Below are 17352 nucleotides of genomic sequence, written 5' to 3'. Positions count from 1 at the left end.
GCAGTAAGGCACAAACACGAACCAGCAGACTCAGAAACACTGACCTGACCTCGAGTGGTCGGCTCGGGAGTCCTATTAACAGAAAATGCACTAATAACGTGATGGCCAGCAGGTGTGCCGCTGTAGGAGGAGCCCTACAGAGCCACCTGTTCATCCCAAACAGATCAACCGTGACAAATACCGTATTTATGTCCTTTAGAATGGACAGGCATGATAAAATGTATCTTCATCCACCTGTAACTTATTTAAATGATATTTGCGTTGATGTTCAAGGGTGTAATGTCAAAATAATTTCTCTCAAGATGTGATCCAAATTGTGCATGTGGCAACAAATTTAAATATAACATAGAAAATCGATTTGAATATGTTCAGATGCTTAATGTCGCTGTCATATCTCTTCCGATGGAGCTGTAATTTCTCATGACAAGCCTTGATGAGGTTCTCAGAGATGTCACTGTGACATTAGACGGGCTAAATCCAAAGTAATTAACTCAGACTGCTTTCATTCAGCCAAAGACGTGTATTTAACTTTCCACTTTGTACGCCTGTAAGAATGGTCCAATGAATCATCCTCACGAGACCTTGTCCATGCCGTCTCATTTTGTCTGTCTATTTTGTGCAGTAATCTTCTGCTCTCACGGTCACAACTTGTGTATTAACTGACAAGCAAGCCACTCTCGCCAGCATTGTGTTTAGCAAAAAATCGGAAGTGGGCATCTCGCCATGCAGTGTGTCTATAATCCACGATGAGATGAATAATTCAATAGCGTAACCGTTGGATACGACCCTGATATTTCACACAAACAAACGGGATGACCCTGGCAATTTAAGTGTAATGATGACATTTTGTTTTGGAATCAGATGGCCTTTCAATTACCCTTTTAACATCATATTAAATAGGATGAAATATGTGTTTTTTTTTTTATAAACTAATTACTCAAGCGTATGCTTCTTTACCGGATGACTGCTGCAGGCAGGTTGCACTCATCATTGTTGTTGAGTTTTTCATTTCATATTTAAATCCTATCTTTTTAGGTACTTGTTCACAGAAAATGCAACTTCTAATGCAACACACATGTGCACAAAGCACAACGTTAAGTGACGTGCACAAAAACAAATAAATAAATTAAAAACATGGTCATTGAATCGGAACTGAGCTGCCGTGCAACCATTGTGTCTTTAAACTGCAGTGCACTTGATTAGACTAGAGTGGATGCATGGCAAATGTTTAGGTTATTTTTTGTCCAGTGTCTGATGGTATGTGTTCACCACTGTTAATTTGTTAACATGTGCCAGTTACTTTATTTTACACTTTGGAAGGCACACTGCGAAACACGAATTTTGTCTTACATATTTAGTATTATGGATATTTAGTATTAATGCAAGTGGAATTAACAACCGTAATTTCCGGATGACAGAGTGTATCTGATAATAAGCCGCACCCACTACATCTTTAAAGGATAAACCTTTTTGTGCACACACAAACCGCACCTGTCTATAAGCTGCAGGTGCGCATATTGTAACATGAGATATTTGCAAAGAAAGACGGTACACAAAAAGAGGTTTCAATGTTTAATAACATACCTTAACTTTTCTTGAACTTTCAGCACTCACTTGGCTGGTTAAAAAAAGGCACCATTCCATGTCAAGTAATGCTTGGTTTTAGCATGAAAAAATCCTTGCTTGCCGTAACACTCGGTCAACCATTCCTTCATTAGGCTTTCTACCATCTAAACTTCCGTGTCAATTTTCACGACAATGTCTTTCGGGAGATTTTCTTTTGGCATATGTAACCAGGTGAACAATACTATGACAGTTGCAGTGTTTTCACTGTGACACATGATAGCGTCTCACTGTTATCTTTTCTGCTCGAACGCTCCTTGGCAGCCGTTGGAAAAATCTTTAAATAGGCCGCATCATTAAATAAGCCGCAGGGTTGAAAGCGTGTAACAAAAGTAGCAGTTTATAGTGCGGAAAGTACGGGAATCATTTTCTAATGGTCACTGTTGTAGTTTTCTAATGAATTTGCTTATTGGTCAAAACTTGCATGACCTACATTTAATCACTATTGTATGTTTACAAAATGCGTTTGAAAGCTTCTCTTTGTGAGATGGCCTCTGGGTAGAACTTGGGAGTCAACACAAGGCTAGTGCGAATTGTGGAGGTGGATTACATCTGAGTATTTTCACAGACCCGTACAAACCAAGTGGTTCGGGCCATTGTGGGCGTCAACACCAACAATTTGATTCCCCGCCAATCAAAGCAGCTCCTCTCATTCCCTTTAAATCCCACACATGAGCGGCACAATGATAGTCCTTGATAAAGCGGACGATTACACTGATTTTGCTTGTGTTATGTGCTTATAAGAAACTGCAAGCAAACCTCAATGGGCAGATGACATAAAGTTGGATTGGGACCATTAATATTATTAGTAGGATTATTATTGTTATTATTATTTTTATTATTATCATCACTAAATGCCATATAGATTATTATTTTATATTTCAACCTAAGTATTCATGATCTCTTTGATAGGAAGGAACTTATTGTGAGCAATGTTAAATAAATGTAATCAAATGTTTTGCCATCATTGCAATATTTTATTGTATTTATTTATATGTGTCAAACACAATGTATCCACCTTCATCAGAATTAAGTTTGTATTCCAAGCAAACACAAGCATAGTTCCTTCGCGTCATATCCTTGAATTTTCATTTGGTTGTATTTGAAATTTACAGTAAACAATGCAAATGACAACATTCAACAATAAAATCCTCTGCTTTCTGTTAATAGTTTCACAATACTCATTCAGAGGCATGGAGTTTCTCATGTCCACTTTACTAAATCCTCTGTCACCTAGTATCCCATTTGAAAAAACAAACAAAAAAAAAAACTCCTTGATGGAGCCTCCTCTTCACCGGGAGCTTTTGTGGTCCTGTTAAGCTCCTACATCGAACACTTTCCACTGCACTCAAAACAAAGGAGGTTTTCACTGATAATGATAATCACTTTAAATGGAACCGATCCACAAGTGGGATAATAAACAAAGCCTTTGTCCATCCCTATCTATACTGTACAATCCTTCCAAGTTCCCTGTCATCGACAAATGTGCCATTTATTGAGTTAAACCGGCCGTTTATGCTCCAATGACAAAATGTCAATTTAGCTTCCACAATCCGTCACCTTCTTATCTTCATCCGGCCGCTGTATACTTACTTACGCCTCTCTCAATACTGACGTGACTTGTTCTCTCCAGAAACAAATTGCATTACAGTTTACTATAGCAAAAAATCCCGTATGGAAAAAAAAGACCACGAGATCAGCCAATCAGATGATGGCGCTGCCAGGGCAATGAGAGGACAGTTCTCCCTGTTTCTTTTCAACTCCCTTCATGTGTCCTCTCATTCTTCCAAGGCACTGCAGCTCCTCCTTCCACCTCTCACGTCCGCCAGCACTCTCTCCTCCTTTCGGTCTCTGTTAGGTGCAGCATGTATGCGAGCGTGAGCGAGGCAGCAGAGCTGCCTGTGTGTTTACTTATCAGCCTATCAGTGCTGCTGGATTTAGCGCATCTGTAGAGGACGAAGGCATTTTGCGGATGCCCAAAACTGACAAGGGAATCTCATTGCTCCGTACAGTGCATCCACCTTGAGCTTTTCGATCTGAGCCCGTCTTGTTTGCTGCATCTCTGCCTCCATCCTTTAGGAGGCATTTTGAATTTCCTTGGCAACATGGAGCTGCTTGAATTAGAATTCTCTGCATGACAGTCCTGGTAAGTACTCTGTCTCTGTGGTGGGCTTAGAGTACTGAGCTATTGGATCAGATTTATTATGGTGCAGTGGTGGTGCCATGTGATAGCCGGTGAGCAAATTGATCTCGGGAATAAAATTAGTAGGTAGCGGCAGATATGGAGGGAGGGAGGAGGATGGTCCACTGAGGAGGGATTAATTTGTGCTTTGTCATCCAAATGGATTTCATTTGTTTTGTGTTGTATGCAACATGCACAACACGCACTTATGTGGTCTGAATATAGGTTGCCAAATGATTTAAGTAGTATATGTGCATACAGGGATACCTCCAGTATACTGTATTGATACTCACCGATGAATGTGTAAGTCTAAACACTGCCTGTTTTTCTGTTGTACCGGAGTGGTTGTTGATGCTTACGAAGCTTCCTTCTCATTAACATTCGTGTTCCTTCAAATGCCCGTAAGCTCTGCCAGAATCACACTTAATTTATTCAGTGTTACCTTTTGCTGTTGGGTGATTTGCCACAGGTCATATCAATGGGTGGCGATGGAGGTGGTGAGCTCTGGCTTCGGGGAAGGGGGATAGACTTTGATGATTTATGCAGGCCAAATGGATGAGCTCTCAAATGTTAAATCCTACTGCACATTATATTTGCAGAAGCATAACTGTGGCAGCCACACTCCAGCAAGGAGGCAGTTACTCTCCCTCTTTTGACATTGCATAATCAACCCATGCAGACCTGGCAGTCTTGGAGTCAAACGTCTGCTCTGCTCTTGTCCAAACTAATTCCTTGCCATGTTGTTCAGTGTGAAAACTGGTTTAAATAATTCCTATGGAAATGATATATGCTGGTCACAAGTTACACATCTGCTGCTCATTGTGGTTTCAGTTTGTTTTAATCAGCTTCTCCTACTTGGTATTACCATGTCAAATCGATCCTGAGTCTTTCTCGACTAATAAAGTTCATTAAAAATAAAATAGATTAAGAAAAAAAAAAAGATAACATAAAACCCTTAAGTGTATGTTTGAGTGAGAACACAACGCTGTAATAATTTTAAGATAAGCTATGACAACATGTCAATTGTGGTCAATAACAATTAATTGTAAATATTTAAAGTGTTACAATTAGGTTTAGTGTCACAAACACATTTTCTTTATAGTGAATGGATTCACATTTCAAACTTCACAATTTAAATATCTTCTCCTCACTTGGGTCGTGGGCATGCTCGAGCCTATCCCAGTCTTTGGGAACACGCCGAGTGGGTCGCCAGCGAACCGCAGGGTACAAATAGACAAACAGCCATTCGCCCTCACATTCACACCAACGAACAATTTTGAGACTCTAATCAACCTGCCATGCATGTTTTTGGAATGCGCGAGGAAACCGCTGTACCGGGAGAAACCCACGCAGGCACGGGGAGAAGATGCATACTCCACACAAGAAGGCTGGAACCCTGATTTGAACCCACGACCCCTGTACTCTGTGGCAAATGTGCTAATCATAATTGAAAAGCTTGTGTCATATGACAACTATCGTGTACAACAACACAATATCCACATTGCCACTGACCAATACACTGTGGTCAGAGCCACTGATTCAATTCTGACTCTCTGTAAATAATACACTAAAGAACTACAGGATTGGAAAAACAAACATTTCCAGAATCATTGAACACAATTGTTTTAACGATGCTTGTTAAAGTGTAATGTAGCAGTGTAAAAGATTCTGAACAATAGTTTTGTTTGTTTTACTAAGATCAAATGTGTATAATTAGAGACAGCTAACTGCCATGCTCTTCACAGATTCTCCTGGGCCCTTAGTGAAAACCACAAATGGAGAATAAGCAGCATTCCCATCCGATTTATGCATTTTAAATTATTTTTCAAAGAATGCACTGTAGAATCACCCTCAAATTGCACACAGAGATGTCTTTTCATTCTCTGACCGCTTTGAATAATCACACCTGAATATTGTGCGGTGTCTTTGGCATCTTTGCCATTGCTACTTAGAGCGCATTTGTTATTGAGTCTCTTTGGAGAAATCCTACAGACCCCATGGAACACATGTAACATTGAATGCAATTACCCATTAATTTATGAACTAATACATTTTGAAGTACCCCACTTACCGTCCTTATATCACCCCTCGGTCCAAAAAGAAGAGCATCCTGGATTGCACCCTAATAATACAGTAACCATCCTGAAAGGTAAAAGTGACTGATGCAGTGATTGCCAGGTCCACTGGGCCCTATTTTGGTGCCAAGCACAATTCCAGTACTAAATGCAGTCTAACTGTGCGTCCGGATGGGAGTTTCTTTCTTTTGGTATTTTCGTAAACAGGTGGTTGCGCCGTTGTAGGAATGAACACTTCCTGACAAATAAAAGTGGCTTCTCTCATTTGCTTGAAATTCAGGCGCGCAAAGTCTTTGACATTGCGGAAGTGGAAATAGATTCGCTGGCGCATAAGATCCAAGCGTATAAAGTACATTTTGGAGGAACTGCAAGCAGATTTACACTTGAGTAATAATGTTAAGTTGGCGAGCTTGATCGCAGATCACTGCTGTTAACTGTACATTTGGAGCTTCCACCCTGATCGTTTGTGTCAGTGTGTGACCCGCCCACATAGCCACTGAGCGCAAATGCACTGTCTCCGAAAACGGCACCCATTCTGTGTGCAGTGTTTATATGACGAGTTGACCGTGAAGGGAGATCTGACAGTAGATACATAAATGTGGGTTCAATGAATGCATTCAAAGAATGAAATTCCTGGTACTCTGTGCCAACCTTCTTTTCAACAAATATGAATGTATAACTATGTGTCAAACCTATGGCTATTTTTGACGTATAATCACAATATTTCACAACTTAATTGATCATACAATATGATCTGATTTCCTGTTGTTTCCTGTCTGCAGCCCTGTGTGTGGCTGTTATATACAGCAATTCTGTAAGCCTGGCACTACTGCCCTAGTTTCCGTCGGTGGAAACAATATTGAATGATTAATGATTACTGTGATGTATTTCCGTATTCGCAAATTTTGACTGGGCCAATAACTAATTAAATCTGCCTACTGGATTCTTCATACCATTAATCACTGTTAACACCAAATCTGATGTACTCTGTTGCCTTCTTAAAGTTAACAATCTTCTACCAATTGTCTTACCATCATTCACTTGGAGGCAAATAAACCGTAGGGCAGCCACTAACTATGTCCTTGTGCTTTCTATCAACGTCAATAAGGTTGTCTGAGGAGTAACTTTTGCAAAACAAAGAGAAATTAAATTCCATCTATGGCCTTCCTGTGTGGAGTTTGCATGTTCTCCCTGTGCTTGCGTGGGTTTTCTCTGAAATGTGGCTACCTCCTAAGCATGTTTTTTGGAATGTGCGAGAAAACCCACACAAGCATGGGGAAAATGTGCAAAGTGCACACAGAAAGGTGGAGCCATGAATCGAACCCTGGACCTCTGTACTATGAGGCAGACTCTGCCTGCAAAGAGCTCCTGATATCCCTGTGGCTTCCTGACCTTAGTTGTGATGTCTCCATGTACCGTACATGTATGGCTGCATTACACTGGCCAAGGCACATACACCAGAAGGAGCGTCACAATATCCATTGAACGGAATCAAAAAATGCGGCTAGATCTGTTACATTTTTTGCACCATCACTGTATGTTTTTATAAACCAACGTTTGTAGCCTGCTATTTCTATTGTTAAAAACACAATACCAAAATATTTGTTGGATTTATGTATTTTGAGTAAGGTTGGTTGTTCGTCTATGTGTGCCCTGCGATTTGCTGGCAATTCATTGAGGGTGTCCCACGCCTACTGCCCGAAGGCATCTGGGAAAGGCTCCAGCACCCCCATAAAATAAGCGCATTAGAACATGGATGGATGGATGGCTTTTGGAAGACTCAAATGAATTAATGGCATTTCCATTTATTTCAGTGGAGAAAGATGATTTGAGACACAAGTGTATTTAGTTAACAGTGTGGTCACGCAACAAATGAGACTCATATCTCAAGGCACCACTGTGGATATCACTTTAAGGTTGAGCCACATTGTCGATCAGTCATCATGAATGGCTTCATTGTGGACATTAACATCAGATACAGCAATTCAATTGCTGGAAGTATAACATTTTTATTATTCTGATTACACTGTCTGCCTCTTCTGATTATTACCTAAAACCTGTAGGGGAACATACCACATAAACAGTGACTAAATACCTAAAAGGTTAATTAATGCTGACTTCATTTGGAAACCTGGGCGGGAAAATGGTGTGTTGAAGTTAATCAATTTAATTTCATCAAGTAAAATTATCTGGCTCCTGATATTTTTTAAGGAGACTACACATCAACATTAAAAAAATAACTTATGTTATTTGTGTGACAACCACTTATGAAGAGCTCGGTCATATTTGTGAGGTGTTATTTCTTTTTTGGAAGGTGCAGCTCAAGGTCAAAAGAAAGTGGTGTCATTGGGAGATATGTGCTGTAAGGTCAGATAACACAGATCGCTCCTCATTCCTTGCAACATTCTGCATCATAAATCATGCATGTGCTCTGGTAGAAAATCACTACAGCATTTGCATTCATTTGCTTTGGATTAGCAGAGGCAGTGGGGGCTTGTCATGCTCATTCATATTTTTGTCTTGGCACAATAAAATCATAACGTGTCGAGAAGACAAACATGTCACTGGCTTTATGCACACAATGGCTCTATGATATTATATTTTCCTCTAACGCCTTATTAATTAACAATGAGCACTCACTGCGTGGAGTGGAATAATTTTTGTTGGTTATTTAAGTAAAGTCGTTAGAGGAGACATTCAACTGGCATTTGTTTTCCTGTATATTGTGACCGATTTAACAGTGCCCCATACACACGAAATGTTTGTGTTGTGCGCATATAAAATCAAGAGGCAGCTTTTATTCTCTTGTAACATTTTAGACAAATTAAAGCTGCTCCCTGTCCCGTGATGAGGGATAATTTATTTTCGTTCAATGGCGGAAACTTTCTCACCCTTCCTATTATGAAGTTTGATGTCTAAAAGGGCATCTAACATCACCGCATATGTACAGTACAGTACGCTCACAGAATGTGTTTTTTTTACACGGACGTTCGAGCAAATCGTGGCCTATGCCTATGATTCACATTTTTGTTGTTGGTATTAAAATATCAGTTTTACTTGTTTGCAATTTCCAGATAGATTTGCTTCACATAGTGCTCTTCTATTCCTAATTCGATGCTTTAAAATGGTGTCACACAGGTGCAACAGTGATGGAAAAAAAACAGCCTGAGGGTAAAGTGGCTCCTGTGAACTAAACTGAGATGGCTCAAAGTAAAAACTGCAATTCTCATAGCCCTGCACTCATGATTTTAGATTTTGGCACAACTCTCTTATATTTCTCCCATTTCAGAATCTTATTTAAAGCAGTCCCCAAGTGTCTTAATAAAAGGTCTGTGATATGATTCAGTCAAAATAGACTAAGGATCAAGAATTATGGCACATTACATGTCTGATTTTAACACCCTCACAAATACTCAGAAATTACTTCGTTTTGGGGGCTGTTTGTATTTAATTTATCAGAAGGGGCTTGGCTGTAGGGGAGGTTGGGGGGGGGGGGTGCCAAAGGGAGACCAGCTTTGATTACCATGACAACTGGGGCAGAGCTTTCACTTTAATACCACTTTCACGCCTGAAAATCCAAGATCATAATAAGTTACCGTTCGTGATGTAGTTACAGTACGTTATAAAAGATTTTAAAAAAAAATATATATATATATATATATATATATATATATATATATATATATATATATATACGTGTGTGTGTGTGTGTGTGTGTGTGTGTGTGTGTGTGTGTGTGTGTGTGTGTGTGTATGTATGTATCAAAACAGAGGCTTTGTATCACAAATAAAATGAGCCAGAGTTTGTAAAACTTGCTTCAGGATTAAGGTTATGCCATTTTTTATGCTGTAAATTGGCCCTGATTAATGATGTAAGAATTTTGTACTAACCTTAATTTTAAATAAATGATGGCTATTTTATAGGACAAAAAAAAAACCACAAGAAGTGAAGAGTGACATGATTAAAACTTTTCATCAAAAATATTTGAATATAAAAATGGTTTAAAAGGGACTCAACTGTATTGAATGTTGAATAATGTTTTATATAAATACTGTGGAAAAAGTGTTGAGATGCTTCACTTGTCAGAAAACATTCCTCCACCTCGCTCAGTAAGTGTGAGAATTTGCTCAAATTCACACTCTTTAGAACATGTTAACCATTAATATTCTCATGGTAAATATTTGTCGACTAACTTAAATCGTCAGATTTGCATTGCCACAGATTTCAAAAGTAGGATGCATAACTCACATGTTGTCAAAAATGAGGAAAAGTACAGAGGGTGAGGGGGCTCTGTTTTCGTTTGGAATTCAAATGATACGCTACAGCCCTGGACTGAGCCAGCCAAAGTGTGCATGTGCTTTTATGAAGCAAGGCAGCTTGGCGCTAAAGATGTAAATTGTACAACAGGTTGGTCATGGACACTTTAGTCATACATCGCAACAATGCGCTTCAATTGTGCGGAGATATTCTCCCACAAGCATCGGGGTACTTTTCTACGGGCTGTTTGGTGAGGGATGAGTGGACAGCGTGAACGCTACACAACTCCATGTTTCCAATTGATATGCTGTCTAGCATGACACAACACGGTGTGCACATCAGTCACTTGGGTTTTGGTTTTGTTTTTAATGCGGCGTATACATTTGCTGTGCTCTGTGAGGGTGAGAGCGGTCCGCAATCGTGCATGTGCGCAGCTCCGATGGAACAGTGAACAGAACCCTTTCTAATGCTGAGGACCAAAGAAATGTGCCTCATTAATTCTGAGTTTATTTCTGTCCTTGTCCACCCCTCAGCCCTTATTTTTTATTTTTATTTCCGTAGGTTCGCAGTAGGATGGTCTCTGCTGAGGCAGGGGGGCACAGCTACCTTGTGGCGTGCTGGCAGCCCATCCTAGTCCTGATGCTGGGAACCGTCCTCTCTGGCTCAACCACCGGCTGCCCTTCCCGATGTGACTGCAATGCCCAAGAGCGGTCAGTCGTGTGCCATCGAAGACGCTTGTCTACTTTCCCCGAAGGCATCCCCACTGAAACAAAGCTCCTTGATCTGAGCAAAAATCGTCTAAAACTTCTTGGACCAGAGGAATTTATCAACTACCCGCAGCTAGAGGAGCTCCAGCTGAATGAAAACATCATCTCGTCCATTGAGTCCGGGGCTTTTAGCAATCTGGTGAATCTACGGCATCTCGGGTTGCGCAACAACCAGCTGAAGCTCATCCAGCTTGGGGTGTTCACGGGCCTCAACAACCTTACGCAGCTGGATATTAGTGAGAACAAAATCGTCATTCTGCTGGACTACATGTTCCAGGAGCTCTACAACTTGAGGGTACTGGAAGTGGGTGACAATGACCTCGTTTTCATCTCTCCACGATCGTTTCATGGCCTCAGCAATCTTGAAACCCTCAACATTGAGGGTTATAAACTGTCCTCAGTGCCCACTGATGCCCTGAGCCACCTGCACAACCTGCTGTCACTTCGATTACGGTATCTGAACATCACTGCCATTAGGGATTACTCATTTAAGCGGCTGTATAGACTGCGAGTACTAGAAATATCAGAGATGGCTTCCCTGGATACCATGACCCCAAAATGCTTGTTTGGAGTGAACCTGACATCTTTAGCGATCACAAATTGTAATCTTTCTGCCATCCCTTACCAAGCAATCAGTCACCTACGATATTTGCGCTTTCTGAATTTGTCTTTCAATCCCATTCTTACTGTTGAAGGGAACCAATTTCACAATCTACAAAAGCTCCAGGCTTTTCATTTGGCTGGTGGCAGATTAATTGTCATTGAGCCTTACTCTTTCCGAGGACTAAATCATCTGCACATTCTCAACGTTTCTAGTAATAGATTGAGCACCCTGGAGGAGTCCGTCTTCCACTCAGTGGGCAATTTGGAAACCCTGGCTTTGCATGACAACCCTTTGGCCTGCGACTGTCGCCTGCTTTGGGTTTTCCGCCGGCGGTGGAGGTTAAATTTTAATAGACAGCATCCCATCTGTGCATCACCCGGTGTGGTGCAAGGAAAGGAATTCAAGGACTTCCCAGATATCCTACCTCCTGATTATTTCACCTGCCAGACATCAAAGATTGTGGATGACAAGGTTCAAGAGAGCCATGTGGATGAAGGTACTACTGTCAGTTTTACTTGCCAAGCTGAGGGTGAGCCAGTCCCTGTCATCATGTGGCTATCTCCTAAGAAAGAATACATAACCACCAAAACTGTGGGATCGAGACTTTCCGTGTCTGATGACGGCAGACTCGAGGTTCGATATGCCCAAATCCAAGACAACGGAACCTACTTGTGTATCGCAAGCAATGCAGCAGGCAATGACACGAAAGTTTCTCATCTTTTCGTACACAGCTACTCTCCTAATTGGCCTCATCAGCCAAACAAGACGTTTGCCTTTATTTTCAACCAACCCAGCAACGAAAGTGCGAACGTGACCCGGACCACAATTCCGTTTCCATTTGATGTTAAGACCCTTATCATTGCAACCACAATGGGGTTCATCTCATTCCTTGGCGTTGTACTCTTCTGTCTCGTAATCCTGTTCATCTGGAGTAGAGGGAAAGACAACACAGAGCCAAGTATAGAAGTTGAATATGTGCCACGCAAAGAAGAAACCGAAGAGGCTAGTCCACCTGAGACACCCATACAATTCAACATGAAAATCATGTGAACCATAGAAGTACGATAAACTTATGAACTCCAGTTGTGATACACATTATCTTTGCTTCAGATGTGTACTTAAGTGATAGCAATTGCACAGTTGCAAAAGCAACTTGACTCTGTGTACTTTTTTTTTTTTTTAGAAAAAGCCTTTAAAAGAAATCATTGTGTAACTCCAAACATTGTACTGGCAATAGTCTAGTATGTTAACATGCACATATATTGGATGCCTGAATGTAACCAAATTGCGGTGGTTGACAATAATAAGCATAAGTGATACAAGTCTCCACACAAATTAACCTAATTAAGAATAATACGGAACTGCCAGTGTGGGGTCAACATTTTTAACTGGCAAATACGTTTTTTGGATACGGCCTTTACTTAACTTTCTAACGCATTGGTATAATTCAGGCCAGGTTTTTTTCCCCTTCCTTTTCACTTGCGCATGCGCAACTTAATGCCCCCCCCCCCCACCGGTGTGCCACTTTTTTAATATTTGTCAGTCCAAAATGTTTATTCCACATTGTCAACCCTTCCATCGATTACAGTCTGATTACTTTCAGGCAAAATGTTATAAATGATCAAGGAAAGGCCTTCTCTCAGCACAAACTAAGCAAAAATAAGCTCTCATTCAGATTTATAGAGCACAATATACATATTAAAACCCAATTGCTGTATGTTTAGATATGCCTCCTGACCAATCACAAAAGGTACTAATTATTGTAATAATATAGATGTATTATTTCATGGGGGGAAAAAGTATATTGCATTTGTGCATTCTTATTTTGAAATTAAGGCCATGACATTTTAAAAAATGGGTTAAGTCTGTCATCCTGTCATCTTATCTTATGTGCATATTTGAGGAAACACAGACCTTAATTTCATGGTTTTAACAGGGACATCTCACTCACAGCTGTGCCCATCTTGTGCATTTGTTTAAATGTCATTTGTATTAACATTCGAATAGATAGCAAGATCAATGTTTTACTGTGACTTTGAAACACTGTGTCTATTCAGTAATGAAAAGTGTTACAATTGTAATGTTTTAATGGTCAATGAAGGTAAATACTATGGTCATTTTCCTTAATCTGGTTACATTACATTATAATAAATAGTGTGCATGTTAACACACGGAGAACAGAATGTCACTATGTGAAATGTGATCTCTTCTGCCAACAGAGAAAATCTATCAGATATTTTGACATGTTCTGCTAAAATGTGTTTTGTTCTCCTTTCATTCGCAAATCTTTTAGTCTTTGCAATGTTTTCATGGATGGGACTGAAACAAACTACGTAACCTCAAGAGAAGATTATCTATTCAAGAAAGACATTTGCTGTACCCTTTTCAAAAGAGAAAGCAGGTGGGCTATATTGTTAACAGAGTATGTGAGTGTTGTTCAAAAAGCAGCAAATGAGTCGTGCAGTGTGTAACCAATTTGAAAATAATTATCATTTTGTGGTATAATTATATTGGGAGTAATAGCTATGTGTTTTTCAAATAGCGAGTAAACCATCCATCCTTACAGTTGCTGTTATTTTGAAATGCAAATGCACTGGCAAAACCACACATAAAATGAAGAAAAATGTATAATATGTGTTATTTCTTTGCAAGTTCAATGTGTTCAATCATATTTTATTTACACGTCGGGTACGAACCTTGCATCTCCAAAACCATGAAAAAACGTCCAGGTTGTCATTGTGAATTTTTGTAGGTACTCAACTGACCTACAAAGTTAAATAAAGGTTTAAAAAAGAAAAAAAAAGGGCATGTTGAGCCAGTCATGTTGCATTGCTAAACTGTAAGCCATTTTCAACACTACAACACTACAGATTGACCAATGGTATCAATTTGTGAAGAAAAAGACAATTTACCATATTGTATATGCACAAAGGAGGTTTCCATCCTACAATGAGGAGAGAATATATAACTCATGTTAAATAAAAACAATCTCGTTTTAGGTTCTGAGGAACTTTCTGCAAATGCTGTCCTTCTTTATGTTTGAATCACTAATCGCAATTCAGGACAAGTTTGATCATTCGATTCCCAAGTGAGCTTAATTGAGGGGAAATTACTAAAAGTGCTTGTTTCACATTATTAAGCAAGTCACAGTCATGCATAAAATGTACAAAAGAAACATCTCTCTGCTGATGAAAAGTTCAAGACAGACTAATGCCTTGTAGAGGGAATGAAAACACTCGACATCTAAAAAAAAAAAAAAAATCATCCTTTTACTGTACTGATAAATAATTTGTTGACTCAGAGGGCAAACACGTTTGTTCTGATAAAGCCATATGATGGAAGGTTTCTGGGCGGCCTGGTAGTCCAGTGGTTAGCACGTGGGCTTCACAGTGCACATGTACCGGGTTCAATTCCAGCTCCGGCCTTCCTGTATGGAGTATTCATGTTCTCCCCGGGCCTGCATGGGTTTTCTCTGGGTCCTCCGGTTTCCTCCCACATTCCAAAACCATGCACCGTAGGTTAATGGAACACTCCACATTGTCCCTCGGTGTGAGTGTGAGCGCGGTTGGTTGTTTATCTCTGTGTGCCCTGCGATTGGCTGGCAACTGGTTAAGGGTGTCCCCCGCCTACTGCCCGATGACGGCTGGTATAGGCTCCTGCTCCCCCCGCGACCCTCGTGAGGATTAAACGGTTCGGAAAATGGATGGATGGATGGATGGATGGATGGATGGATGGATGGATGGATGGATGGATGGATGGAAGGTTTCTGTCGGGCAAGTGCATCTTATTAAGAGAGCAGCTACTAAAAGCTTGTCAGCTGCAAACAGGTATTGGAGGTGCCTGGTGTCTCTGGAGCCCCAAGAACTTCTCGTACCAAGATCTTACAAAATCCTGCAGTCATGCATAAAGCTGCATTTGGTCACGCCTAACATCACGAGGCACATGAACATGTTCATGAGGTTTTATTCACCGCCGAATGGCATACTTGTCCAGATGGAGATGGAATTCTGGGCAGTTAGTGGATGGCTACCATGTCCCCAACGTTGCAACATCAGTGAGGAGTTGGCGCAGCGTTTTTGATCTAAAATAATGGGCCCTTTAGGGTGCCTGAAAGTGTCAGGATGACCTCAGCAAAATGTGTGATAATTTGAACTCACCATTTTCTGGATGGAAGAACCCTGCCAGGATGAAAAAAAGCCCATTAAAGCAGCAGTCATTATTGGTATTACGGGAGAAAAAAAATTCCCTTGACCCCTGACCTCAATGGAGCATCTATGATCTATGGAGTATTCCTTTCAAACATCAGATCTCAGAGGGGTGTAATATATATATACCCTGATTTGTACTTCAAGTTGTGCCACAAGTTGGTTGACTCCATCATGCAACAGAGCTGTGAAGCAGCTCTCAGAAACAAAAGAACAAAGTTAGTTGCAAGTACAGTGACTCACAGAAAAGCATTTTCTGTTTACATAAATACAAATGTTTGCATTTGTAAAGCAAAATGCACATCCTATTTTTGAACAGGCCACTATTTCACTTTGTCCCCTTTCGGGAAGGAATGTTTTGCGGCGCTTTGATTTGGAATAGAATATGCAGTGTTGTAAATGCCTTTGCGTTTCCAGAAATAAAAGTTACAATGAGGATTTGTGCACTTTTTACACTCAAGTAAACACACTATTATTCTAAAGAGAAGTATATATCCAATTTGCTCTGCAACCAAGGCTTGTGGTTTAATACGATATTGTCACAAATACCATATTCGATTAATCTCATTATAGTTTGACTCTCGTCATTCAGAAGATACTCTTGTGTTCAATAGATCAAAAATGTGTTTTAAATGGAATGGAAAGATGTGAATTAAATTCAATAAAAACCATATCATTCTTTTAGTGCATCTTTGCCATTGTTAGACAAGGTGGTTGTCATGTATATTCTTAATAGTCTTTCAAAAACATATAGCACGATAATACGATCGAGCGAATGTTTACTTTCAGGCCACAACGCTCTATGTTATTAGAGTTTGAATTTGCCATGAAAAGTGATGTTGAATTACAGTGCACAAACATGCTTCGGGTCAGAAGGCTCTTTTCATGACATTCATTAAATTGTTTTGTATAGTCCGTTCACACAGTTAAAACTGCTGGGTTGAAAATTTCCCCATTTGAGTTTTTAAGGGTGTATAGTTAAAGTTCAACTCATGAATTTGAGGATGGCATGTTAATTCAAAATTAAAATAGATTAATATAACAGCGTTCCCTCACATTTCATAGGTGATAGATTCCAATCCGTGGGCGAGTGAATCCACACTAACTCAACTCAACTGTACTGATAGAGCTCTTTAAAACAACCACCGCTGTATATAAAGTGCTGTACATGGAGCAAATATCATCATATATACAACAATTTTAAAAAAATTAAAAACGAAGACAGTAGAAATCACAAAAGAGTAAAACTAAGTCAATCAAATCTGCGTCATGCCGAGTCAAATGTCAAAGAATACAAATGAGTTTTGAGACGAGTTTTAAAGACGGGCAGCGAGGGGGCTGGCCGAATGCTCAGTGGGAGGTCATTCCAAAGAAAGGGACCAGCAACGGAAAAGGTTCGAGAGGTAAGGTGGAGCGAGGCCATTTCAAAAATTTAAAAACAAATAATAGGATCGTAAGAAGAACTCTAAAATGTCTAGGGACGCCAGAGTAGGAGTTATGTGAGTACTTACAGTATAAGTACCAGTCAAGAGGCAAGTAGCAGCATTCTGTACAAATTGGAGATGCTGAATGGAGGATTGGCTGACTCCAAACTAAAGTAATCAAAATCACCAAACCACAAAGTACTAAGGAAATGCTC

The 17352-nt window shown here is 40.1% G+C and overlaps 2 protein-coding genes across 2 annotated transcripts in view; both read left to right on the top strand.

Moving 5' to 3' along the window:
- kcnq1.1 (potassium voltage-gated channel, KQT-like subfamily, member 1.1) overlaps nt 1-17352 on the top strand; it is a 173572-nt gene that overhangs the window by 105028 nt on the left and 51192 nt on the right. The gene's annotated exons all lie outside the window — the stretch shown is intronic.
- On the top strand, nt 2940-14529 carry lingo1b (leucine rich repeat and Ig domain containing 1b). The gene is made up of 2 exons (XM_052063148.1): nt 2940-3769; nt 10699-14529. The coding sequence occupies exons 1-2, from the start codon at nt 3758-3760 to the stop codon at nt 12556-12558; spliced, it is 1872 nt and encodes a 623-aa protein (XP_051919108.1). The 5' UTR covers nt 2940-3757; the 3' UTR covers nt 12559-14529.

The sequence above is a fragment of the Hippocampus zosterae genome, chromosome 4, assembly GCF_025434085.1.
Source record: "Hippocampus zosterae strain Florida chromosome 4, ASM2543408v3, whole genome shotgun sequence".
Taxonomy (NCBI): Eukaryota; Metazoa; Chordata; class Actinopteri; order Syngnathiformes; family Syngnathidae; genus Hippocampus; species Hippocampus zosterae.
The sequence above is the reverse complement of the archived record's forward strand: the minus strand, read 5'-3'. Positions and strand labels throughout refer to the sequence as shown.